At 42.1% G+C, this 12,557-nt stretch overlaps 1 protein-coding gene across 1 annotated transcript; it reads left to right on the forward strand.

The window, feature by feature from the left end:
• The first annotated feature begins 368 nt into the window (after window positions 1–368).
• LOC138526489 (olfactory receptor 5AS1-like) lies at window positions 369–1,328 on the forward strand. Its single transcript, XM_069637329.1, has one exon. It carries the CDS (start codon window positions 369–371, stop codon window positions 1,326–1,328), a length of 960 nt encoding a protein of 319 aa, XP_069493430.1.
• Window positions 1,329–12,557: the final 11,229 nt, after the last annotated feature.

Genomic DNA, 12,557 nt, shown 5'->3' on the forward strand with positions numbered 1-12,557 from the left:
GATGCTGGTGTAGTTGGGACTGAATTTATTTTTAGGTCAGTCTCTTTCATAGGCCTGAAAAAGACGTGTGCCTGGTCCAGAGAAATCCTTAAACATGAACTGTACGTGTTCATTAAGTTTACAATGTCAACATCCTGGTATGATGTGATGAGAAATGTTGTTTTAACTTACCACTGCATTAGTGTGTCGATTTCCATCTTTTATAGTAGTTGCAGTGTTTGATTAATTGTCAGTATTGGGGCTATCTTCAAATACATATTATGCCTTTAAAGGTATCAAAAAGCAACTATCTAATCAACTCTATATGCACAAACAATGTAACACATTGTTAATTTATGTTCTTTCTTAGATAAGCCTGATGTATCAGAATGGAATATAAAAATCAAACGATAGAGATATACTTTTTACTAAATGTGTTCTCTGATGTAACCTGGCTGAGGATAGTGCTCCCATTGCTTTTTCTGATAATCTACCTACTGACCCTACTGGGCAACGTCCTCCTGATCATACTTCGAAAAATGGATCCTCGTCTTCACACACCGATGTACTTCTTCCTGGGCCACCTATCCTTCATTGACATCTTCTTCACAACAACCATTGCACCCAAAATGCTAGCTAATTTCTTTTCAGGGGACAATTCAATCACCATCCTGGGCTGTGCTACCCAGATGTTTTTTGCATTGGCTTTGGGGTCAGCTGAATGCCTTCTCATTGCTGTCATGGCTTATGATCGCCATGTTGCTATATGTCAACCACTACGTTACCATATCTTAATGAGTAAGAGGATTTGCTTTGTATTAGCCGCAACCTGCTGGTTCTCTGGCCTTGTGAACTCTTTGCTCCATACTGTGTTTACATTCCGAAGGCCCTTCTGCAAGTCAAGAGAAATAAAACATTTTTTCTGTGAAATCCAGCCTCTGCTCCGGTTGTCCTGTGCTGACACGCATATCCATGAAATGTGTTTATTTGCCACAAGCGTGACAATTGTTCTTTGCACTTTCTTGATGATCTTTATCTCATACGTTCATATTATCTCCACCATATTGAAGATCAAGTCTTCTAATGGAAAGTCCAAGGTATTTTCTACATGTTCGTCACACCTCCTAGTAGTCATCATATTCTATGGCACTATTATGTCTATCTACCTCCGGCCGATCTCAAGCTACATCTCAGACACTGACCGCGCTATCTCCCTGCTATATACAATGGTGATCCCAATGTGCAACCCTTTAATATACAGTGTGAGAAACAAGGAAGTGAAAGGAGCCCTAAGGAAAGCAATGGGGAATAATGTCACACTTTTCAAATGTGGTAGACATTTGAAATAAACATCATAGATAACAAACACATCCTTCTCAATTCTTAAACTGCTGAAATGGTAAAATAAAGATGCTATGTTATTTGAACCTTTCCATTTTAGCTAAATATATGTAAAGACACAGCAAAAGGAGCAAAAGGATACTTCGACACTCATGCTAGGGAATGGATATATCTTTGCATATCGACATTCAGAGTTTCAACTTCAGGTGTACTCTGTGATGATCTTTGCTCGTCTTTGCAGCTAGTAGTTCAATCACCATCACCTGGTCTTAGTCAGAGCATTCTATGTTGCTACCTGAGATGTTCAGGAACATGTAATTTTGATTGCAACTGTTCATGGTTAGTCTCTTCAAGGAGGCTAGATCTTATATCTCAACTAACCATTCAACTGTCTCCAATTGTTTTATTTTTTCCCAATGTCATAGGATTATCCTTTTTCATATATTGAGTGCCCTCTTGATCTATAGAAATATGACTGTGTTTACTCTTCACCTTAAGGTATGTTGTGTCACATGTGGGATGAAGATAAAAGGACAAGACAAACTCACAAATTGAAGATTAAAGTGGTTTGTTAGGGAATCTTAACAGTGAGTGGACAAATATTAAATGTGGTATGCGTAAATTGCAACTGAAATGTCAGGATTACTCTGGTGGTGATGACTTTCAGTTCAGGAAAACTGAAAGTTCAAGTGGCTTCACCACAGCCTTATCAGGTTCTCAGGGTTCCTGTAGAGATACTGTGCTCCATCAAAGGTTTTAACAAAGGTCTGTGATCCGAGGTTCCCTTACCAGAAGGTTTTGACAAACAAAAACAAGTCTTTGGGTTTGGCAAAAAAAGAAAGTCTTTGGCAAAGTCTGTAGCTAGTAAAGTTTCTTAACAACAAATCTTCATGGTTTCCAGAGCTGGGACTTGCTTATTTCCCAGGGTTCTGAACCAATAATCTGCAGGTACTGGTTTCACTGTGATGTCTACATTTTTCTCCTCCTTCTCATCTGAAAATTTCTGTGACTGTACTAGTCTTACCCTCAAGATCTTCAACTATTTCACTCCACTGAGCATCAATCTCCTCTTTGCTGGTGTTACCCTCTTCGGCAACACCGTCTGCCCCACTCCTTGCCCCTTTCCCCAACACCTCTCTTAGGCTATTGAGCTTCTACACCAGCCCCTCTGTAGACTCCCGCTCCAGTCCCTTTCCTGGGTCTTAGACTTGTGATGTATTCCCGCACTTGAGCGGTGGGCTCCTGATCCAGCCCCTATTTTGAACAATTCAGAGCCAATATGGCCCAGACTTCTGGGTCTTTACTCTAGTCCTCTGGGCATTGAACAGTATCCCAATCCCAACTAGCTCCAAATAAACTCCCATCTACTCTCCAGCTCTTCCTCTAAACATCTACCCTGGTTGAATGGGGTCACTGGGTTCTATACGGTTCTGTTCCCTCTCCCCGGGCTAGGCTTTTATTAGGGTCTGCACCTGTGACCTGAAATTGGTGAAGTGCTACATTCTGCTGCCTCTCCTCAAAGGGGCCTGTCCAATCCATGATCTGTACCTTCCCACCATCTTGGAATTCACTTCTCCCTTCCTGTTATTGCATAATACTGCCTGGGAAAGACACAACTTCCCTCCCTCATGATCATAGGAATATGCTGCTGGTAAATCCCTCGACAATCTCTCTTAGAACTGAAAATGAGAATATAAAAGGAAAATTAAGCTTAGCAACATATGCAACAGCGAACTAAGTGTAAACAGAATGCAGGATTTTAATAAAGTTGTACATTTGTATCATCTTCAAGGAAAAACAATTCAGGTACACAATGCACGGATACACTTGTTTTCTTAACAAGACCAAATGCTGCGAGAAAACCACAAACTGGTAATATTGTATCACATGCATCACTCAGGCTTTGAGGAGAATCACTCTTGGACTTCAAAGTGACTTGTGCTCTACCATGGGATGCTTTACAATGTTAACAGTGACAGTTTTAACAGTATCTCATGTGTGAAAAGCTACTACTGATGAATCAATTGGTTTATTTTTCATCTCATGGACTTTGGATCTGGGTAGGGAGATATTCAGACTCTCTAACAGGTGGATTGAGCATGTAGGTACTTCTTCTGTTGCTGACCACTGCTGAGTAATACTGGCTAGGGGACTCTCCCCGTCCCCCCAGGCCAATAATCATCTATCTTGGGAAAGAACACATCCCCCTTTTTCAGCCCAATAAAAGTCTGCAGAGGACTTTGTTGCATACTTCTTTTATCTCCTGCAAGGAACACTGCATTAGCCTTCTTGGGAACTTGCCTGAAACCCGTAACCCTTACACTCCCCCAAATTTGAAATCTGCAGAGGGATCAATGAAGTTAAAAAGGGATCTTGGTCCTTGTCCTGTTTTTGATGCAATGAATCCCCTTTGATCTCTTTTCTTCTTTGGTTGGTGATTGTAGGCACCAGGGTTTTTCTTCCATTCACAGGATTGTCTGCAGTTGGTGGATAAATCTGTTAAGGAAAACTGGTCTGTTTGCGTGCAACAGCTCTTCAGAGTAACCTCCAGGCCTTTTATCTGTCTGTTGAGTCCTCTTCAGAGCTGTCCTCTTCTTTACACCTGGTTGTCTAGTTTCAAAGTGGTGTCTCCATTATCGTGACTCCAATGCATCTTCCGGCCATCCATCGGGAGATGAGCTAGTGGTGAACGCCTTATCCACCTCTGAGATTGTGGCCAGACTTTTAGAATGACTCCCTAGAAGCAGCTGTCATCCATCTCTGATAGGTGTAAAATGAGGGTCTATCTGCTCAGGGTTAAAAACCCGAAACTCCGAGCAGACCTCTGGGTTCCTTCCAAACTTTGCAACTCCTTCCCATATGCTTCCTTCCTGGAAGGGTTCGAGCTGGAATGTCCCCTATGGATCTGATGGTTTTAGTTGACTTGGTGTCTGGGACATCCTTCATGTGGTGACAAGAAAGGGGCAGGATTTTCGGATGAAATCCGTAAGTACAGTAGAATTGGTTTGTCTTGATGGAGGCGTGAAGGGCATTGTTGTAGGCCACTTGCGTGACGTCTTCACACTCCAGTGTGGAAAGCAGATGAAAGCAATAAGCTGCAGAAGTGCAAACCGTATCAGACTGGGGTCTCTGGCTTTTATAGTGCTCAGTTCCCTCTAAATATGCTGAGTTCTTTGTAAGGCTCTGCCCCTCTGTCCTGAAACTGGTGAGGTGCTCAGACAGACTGCCTTCCCTAGATTCACCTGAGCTTAATTTTAGCCATGCCTTACCTAGCTTATCCTCCATCTTGAAATCTACTTCCCCTCTTGGAATTGCCTGGGAAGGGCACAGAACCCCTGCTCCCTCTAGGCGGGAACTGGTTGGTAAATCCTGCTGCAGTCTCTCCAACTTGCCTGAAAGTGAAAGGAATGCTGACTACCTATAAAATTGCAATTTTGTGTCATCTATGAGACAAACCTCACAAGCAGACACAGGATTGATAAGTTGTCTCATTTGTGGGTACAATTGCTATGGGGAAAATGGGTTCTATGTGATATCTACCACTCCTCTATCCGCACTCTATGTCTTCTTGGCCCTCGAGACTCTATTTCTACCTCACTCTCTCAACTCGCCTGGCTCCCCTTCCTCTCACAAATGAAATTTCAATTCCTCTGCCTTGTCTACAAATCCCTCCATGACCTCGCTCCCCATCTTTACTCCCTCCTATCATTTTACTCTCCCGTTCTCTCCTCTCAGCTGATTTCTACCTTCTCACTGTGCTCCTTGTGACTCCTCACGCTTCCACTCCTTCCAACTCTTGGCCCCCCTCCACTGAAACTCCCTACCTCTCTCTATCCGCTCCTCCCACACCTACTCATCTTTCCGCTCCTCCCTGAAGGCCCTTCTTCTTCACCCCCCCGACTCTCCTTCCCTACATCTCTCCCCCTCACACCCTGCCCCCATTCCCTCCCCCTCCCCCCACCACTCCCCCTCCTCCCGATTCCTCAAATTGGATACTTCAACCACCATAGTGAGTAGGAGGTCACCTGCGGGATCTCCCCCTTCTCCTGCATCCCCCTCCCTCCCCTGAGTAAATTTTACTAAAAACTGTACCACTGGTTTGTTTCATGTTGTAAATTATGCTTCATTCATTACTGTACCTATTGTTATTCTGTAAAGCGCTTTGATGTAAAGCGCTATATAAACTCAATAAACATAAACATAAACATATTACTGCATTTGTGTCAGCTTTAAAATGCAGCAATAGCACATACTGCCCCAAAAAATCTGTTTTTTTGTGCTTGGGCTTTAAAATGCAGTAATATCACATTTCCCCTCCCTCTTCTGCTAGTACTCTTTTTAATTGGGGGGGGATCCTTACATTTCTCTACCCACCACCCCTTTCCCAGCACAATCCACACTTTCTACACACGTGCAAACACACACGCACACAGAGACACACAGACCGACTCTCGCCTTGACTCCTCCAGGGCTCACAGTGCCTGTCAGCCCTTGCATACACTTGTGTGTGGCAGGGGCATGACAGTTCGATTTAGAAAGACCGCTCTGTGCGGTCACATAGCAGTCTTTCTAAACCAAACTTTTTTCCATTGGGAAAAAAAGACCTTTTCACCTAGGACCGAAAAATGAACTGGCAACATTGTAGCACAGGCACTCTGGGCTTCGGGGTGAATCTCTCTGGGCCTTTGCAATTACTTTTTTTCTACAGCAGGATGTTTTGAAACAGTGTGGGTTTTAAAAGTATCTTGTGTGTAAACTGACTGACAGAGTATCAGTGGCTTTGTTTTTCCTTTCATTGTCTTTAGGTCTGGCTAGTAAGAGCTTCAGCAAAACAAAAGAGGTGATGACTGGAAGGTTTAGAATTAATCATAGCCTCTGGCATTGCTCTGAGCACCTCTCCAGACCATCATTCTTTGACTGCCAAACCATTACAAAAGGGGAAAGACCATATGCAAATCAGGCTTGATCCAACCATAAGAGCTTCAGGCTCTGCAACAGGGAAGAGAGTCCATAGGATTTTTTATATGGATGAGCCTTGCCTTGAGAAGGGGTCTCTGCGAGGGTCATTGCGAAGGATTGCCATCTGGTGAGGCTGGAATAGTCCAAGCTATTTTTCTTTCAAAATTAAAATTATCTTCTGCCATCAATATCATCTCTTTCATCTCATCTTTGTTATATCGACAATAAAGGAAAAATAACGAAATGAACAAACAGTAAAAATAGCACTACACCATGCCTTTGCTCAAATATGATCCCGAAACATGCTATGCAACTTCTTTTTCCAAACCTGCAATTATGCCCACTGCCCCACCCTTAAGACGACGATGAACCAGTGGACACTTAGATAACAAAGGTCATTGAGAAGCCTGAAAGGTCTCAGCATTACAAAAAATACTTTTATCACTTCATTCTGGTATTTCTACAAAAACAGTTGCCAAACCTTGTCGTTATTTTGTTTACTTTTGTCTAACATATATGAGAGCTTTTCCATGTTGAAAATGTCCAACACCTTAGTCTATCATTCTCTATTGGAGGGTAGTTCCTTTCTTTTCCAATTTATCGTTACACACCCCCTCATGTGATTCAACGTTTGCCTTTTTCATTCCTCCACCGATATCCCGAAGTGTACCAACAATGGTCACAAAGTGCCCGCAAATCCATCTAGCTCTCCTATCCGAGCCACCACCTGACTCCAACACACCTGAACACATTTACACTTCCACTAGTAGTCTCCTACTTCATGACATCCTATCACACAATGTGTGCTGACCCCAGGGTACATCCTGGACAGTTTAAGCAGCATATAATGCTGCCTGTGCAAGAGCTTCAATCCTTCATTTCATACTGCAGTACTAACAAGGACTGTTAAGCTTTATGATACATCAACCCCAACAAATGATCTGATAATATCTTTACCCCTGTCTTTCTCCCATTGTATTTGAGATTTCGATGGCTCATGTGCTCAGTGGCTCACACGGTTGTGCCCATAACAGTCCCTGATACATACAAGATATCAAACCCTTAGTCCCTTTATTTCTCAATGTGAGCCTTTCAAATTACATCACTTCTGTTTGAAGATTGCTCCTCATCTAGCATCTATTAGCATCCCATTGAGCTATTGCAAATATTAAAATTCAGAAAGTGGGCCCACATTCAACAATTCCTCCAACTGGTCACAGGCCATATATTTCCCTTGCATCCACATCTGCCCTCTTTTCTGCAGCCCTGCTTCCTAGCACTTTTGAAATGTCAGGGTTTGTCAATCAAATCTCTTATGGTTGATGTCCAGATACATCTCAAGGGTGAAGGTCAAGAGATAATCTTCGGAAGGTAGGCAGTATTTCCACAGGCAGCATCTGGCAATCAATTCATCTTGCTAGTGCTTATTCTTGCCATCCATGATAGGGAAGATCTTTCCCAACTATCATTGTCTCTTGAGACCTTCTCCCAGACAACCAAGTAATTTCTTTGAAAGTGGTTATTCATCTCCCTCGCTATATACATCCCTAGATATTGAATACTGGCCTCTTGAATAGTTATTGGGAGAGATTTCAAGTATTCACACTCACTCTCTGTCAGGTTTTCAATCAAGAAGCAGTGGATTTACTTAAGTAACTTTAAATCTTGACCATAATGCTTTAGTTATTCCATAGCATAATGGGTCAATATTTTTCATTAATTGAAAGTTTATTGTATTTTAAGCAACATAAACAAGGAGAAAAAAAATCAATCCATCCCTTCACCAAAAACCTGCCATCATATATCTCTTACCTAAACACAACTTACAACCCCAAAGCGGTTAAAGTTTCTTATGATTCTTCTGCCAAACGCCTGCCCCTTGATTTCCATCCCACTCCCCCATTTCAACAAAAGTCGGGGAGTCCATAATTCCTCAATCACAATCAATCCAACAATATCCCATCCCATTATATCCGCCTCTCCCAATTCACCAGCATTCCCCTTTCTTCCTTCTTCCATCTCTCTCTGCTTATACATGTGGAGCTCTGGACCATATAGCTTCCTTATTAATGCTGTCTTGTTTAAGTTTCTTTGGTTAAGAAAAAAGTATCACTCCTCTACATTTCTTGGGAGATCATATACCCAGTGTTTGATTTTTCCGTGTGGATAGTACCTTAACTGTAGTGAGCCATTCTTTTCTGGAGGATAGGCTTTCTCTTTTCCGGGATCGGGCCAAGCATGCCCTTGCTGCCAGTAACATAAAATGTTCCATATGTGGAATGCGGTGAAAACGCTGCTCCCTAGATGTCAAACTGAATAAAACAAAGGGCACAACCTCTTTCCAACCCACTCATAATCTTTGATCCATGACAGGACTTCACACCAAAAGCTTTGAACCGTCTCCAATTCCCATTGCATGTGTCAATATGTAGCTCTTTTATCGCACCTTCTCCATCACTGGTCAATAATATAGCTATACATTTTAGATAATCTAGCGGGTGTAATTTCCAATCTATGCAATAGCTTAAAGCTATGGAGTTTATGCTGGGTTGAAATTTAGAACATTTTTGTTAAACTACACAGCTCAGTCCACATGGAATACGATAGCTTAAGTCCAAGGTATGTATCCCACTTACATTTCATCTATATTTGCTTTGTGCCTCTCATTTTTAAGAGAATGTTGCACATTTTGGATATCGCTCCCTTTGAGATGCTTTGCTGATCCAATAGTGTTTCAAATAATGTTAATTGCGATCCAGCAATCATTTTTCCCCCATAAGTATTCCCTTTAGTTCTAGGTAAGCCAGCACTGATAGGCACCCAATACCTAAACTCCCTTCTGACTCTTGAATTTCTAAGAAACTTCCTTGCTTCTAGAGGGGTCCTCCATCTCTGATAAGAATGAAGGGGCCCATTAACAAAAACGGCAAAGACCAAGGCATGACAGCGCTCTTTATTCTGCAGTCTGTGAGAAACCTGAAAGTGTCTCACACGCTAGTCCCCCGGGGATCTGTCATCCAGGTGGCCAGGGCACAGCTATCGCTTTTGGATCCAGTTCCTGGAGGTGGACCAGTGCTTAGGATTACCTGGCTGAGGGGTCTCCGGAGAGTGGGAGTGGGACACCAGATGACGATATGTGGTGTCCCCTTCCCTGTAACACCTTTACCCCATCCTACCAAGTAGGATACTTAGGAACTCAACTCGCCCCATTTCACAACAAAAACCCTCTCTCACACTCTCTCACGGACAGCTCACTATGAGAGAAAACAGACCAATACCAGAGCCATATACCTGACATGTCCCAATACAACAGTCAGGCAGCGTCAGGCAATTACTGACCATCTTGCACACCTGACTCCCATTACACTTCCCCACATGTATAAAAGGCAAAGCACGAGGGCACACTTTGAGCGAGGCGAAACACATGAGGAAACAGCAGATGGCAGTTTAACAAAGGGAGAAAGAAGACAAAACAGAAGGTAATCGCAAGGAGGGAGGTGCCCTTGACCTTTTCAACAAGGAACCGTTACTTTCATAAAACCTCGAACAGGAAGCGTAACACCAGGAACCAAGGCTAACGAATCCTGAATTGTGTGTCAGAGGTACCCGGGACCCTCCCACTTTGATAATCAAGGCGGGGAGAATCACTGCTGCCATAGTACTTTCCTTAGCTCTTACAACAATGCAGCACCAGTGTAATCAACAGTCATTGAGTTGAGGAGACCAATACCAGACCGGTCTTTGTTGAAGCCAAGGTTGCAAGCAGCAACATTGTATGATGAGCGCTGAAGCGAACAGTGTATGAAACGCATGTGACAACCAATGCAAGTAAAATTGAACAACAGATGAGTTATTGAACTTTGAAACCAAGATACAATACCTTTGACAGAGTGGTCCGGCACCACGTGCATGCTCATTCGAAGGTCTCTGTAAGGTATCTAACTGAGAGGTGGAAAAAGTGAAAAAGTGGCAAAGGATTGTGAATCGAAGTGGTCCTGCAACAGGTCAGGTAAAATATTGTGCACAATCTAGATTCTTCCATGTTTATACTGGCAAGAAACGATGACAAAGCAGATAAATGTTGGTCTGAGCCCGAACGAGGGAGATCATTTGAAAGCTTTGGGTTAAAGCAAGTTTGTGTTAAAGTGAATTAACATTAGTCCGAGCCCCAGGGATGTAGACTGATTGAACATTGTGTTGAAACGGATCTGAGCCTGTCTGAGGGAGATCCGGGGTGAACCATGGATCACCCAAGAAATTGGATACATGAGAATCCTACTAACATTGGGTTAAAGGGGATCTGAGCCCTGCTGAGGGGGATCCGCGGTGAATAGTGAATCATCTGAGAAATTGAGTATGTGTTAAATCCTAAGAGGAAAATAATGTTTTGTTTGTCACTTCAGGCCCTCTGAAGGAAAGTCCCCTTTAGGAATAAAGGGACTACGTGTTGCCCTTGTTGACAATTGGGGCCATTACCCCTTTGTGAATTGTCCAGGCCAGTGTGTGAGGTTTCAGTCCTCTTTCTATGACTATTGCTGTATTGATGGAGTCCTTTTTCAATGTCTACTGTTTCCGTGCACCTTAGAAGAATAGTGTCCTCTTTCTATCTTTAGAAGAAGAGTGTCCGCTTTCTATGTTTGGTGTATTCATGCTCACCAGAAGAGGGACTATCTATCTAACTAAGTATATTTGTGGATGAGGAAAGACCAGTGCGAACAAAGGGTTGGATTTTCCTGGATACGGGAGAGTTGATTACATCGAATGAAGAGTAAGACAAGGTAATTACATGCTTGCGCTTAATGTTAAATATATACTGCGGGGGATGATCATGTTGCCGTATTTGTAACTGCACGCAGACTGCACGTCTCATGGCAGTCTTGTTTATGGAGTAACATAGTGGGCGAACGGGACGGAGGTTCTATTCACACTCACAACTATTACTGATGACATTCTAAAGAGGATTGGTGATGATAATCAAATAGAACCACCATTCTTGGGGCAGAGATAGTGTATAATGGGACAGTTTATGTCGACTGTGGGCCACCAGTATGAGGGGGTGGGGTATATTTATATACTCTAGGGGGTATTGCTTATTACAAGCGCAACAATGAGGAGGTCATGTCCTCAATAAAAATATACTGAAGCATTTTCACTGCACAGAATATAGAACTAAATGGGAGCCGTTAAAGAGGTGGTTTCCATTTGTCTTCCTCCACAGTGCTTATGACAAAAAGTTTGTAGTACCCATATGGGCCCCGAGCACCATCTATAAACTAGGTGATTACCAAACTAGTTCCTCTACATTAACTGATGTTCTGTGCCTGTGAGGCTTCTGTTTTTATAAGAGGGGGAATGTTTTTCCAAGACATTGAAGAGTGGCTTTGTGTTTCATTCTAGTGGACATTTGATACCAGAATAAGAAAGAGAAAAAAGAATAGGGCACATAATAAAAGTGCAGCGTCACTCCCAATCACGTGGGTGTGAGTTGAGGTGAAATTTTACATCTAGAGCTACAGAAAAGACTGCTGTAAGTAATGAAATCAGATATATATGGAACAATCTGTAGAAAATCAGTTTAGAACATTAGAACAAAAGGGAGTAATTAGTCTTGTGTTCTAAATTGTTCCAGGTGTCTGCACATTTCAAGCAGAACCATGGTGGAGTGATTACCGACAGCCACACTACCCCTGACACATCTTTGTTTAGAGGTGAGTGTGGTTGAACACCATCTAACTGATGGTTTTACATAATTAAATTTTGTCGCTATAAAGAAAGAGGTTAGAGATGGATTAGCATTGTGTATGTTTGTATTTTACAATTATACTCCAGAAGACATCTCATTCAGTTGTTGTTGAAGCCCAGAATGGTGGTTCCTAGATCCTGAAGAAGGTTGAAAAAACGAAGGACCAAATAGTCCATTAGTGACCGAAACATATGTAGATCATTGGGATAACAATTTAAGTCGTTCTATGAACATAAATTGATCACATATCTGTGAAAAAAACAGTATTGATAGGAACGGGACTGTTTATTGTTCTTTGTGAATTTTAGGTTTATGCACATTTTTGTTAAATATTTGAGATATTGATGGTATGTGTGAACGTATGAGAGAATAGAGACTGATCAGAAAAAATTATGATATTGAACAAGTTGGGTTAATATTATTTTGAAAAAGTGTTTTTTTATGAAAATTAAATTGGTTTGAATTTTGAAATTATAAAATGTGTATATTTTTGAATTTTTTTCTCTCTAACCTCATTTGTACCTAGGCTCATTGT

Source organism: Ambystoma mexicanum, chromosome 1p (genome assembly GCF_040938575.1).
Source record: "Ambystoma mexicanum isolate Mex_15411 chromosome 1p, UKY_AmexF1_1, whole genome shotgun sequence".
NCBI lineage: Eukaryota > Metazoa > Chordata > Amphibia > Caudata > Ambystomatidae > Ambystoma > Ambystoma mexicanum.

Coding starts and splice junctions, on each gene's coding strand:
- LOC138526489 (XM_069637329.1), top strand. CDS start 369: ATGGAATATAAAAATCAAACGATAGAGATATACTTTTTACTAAATGTG.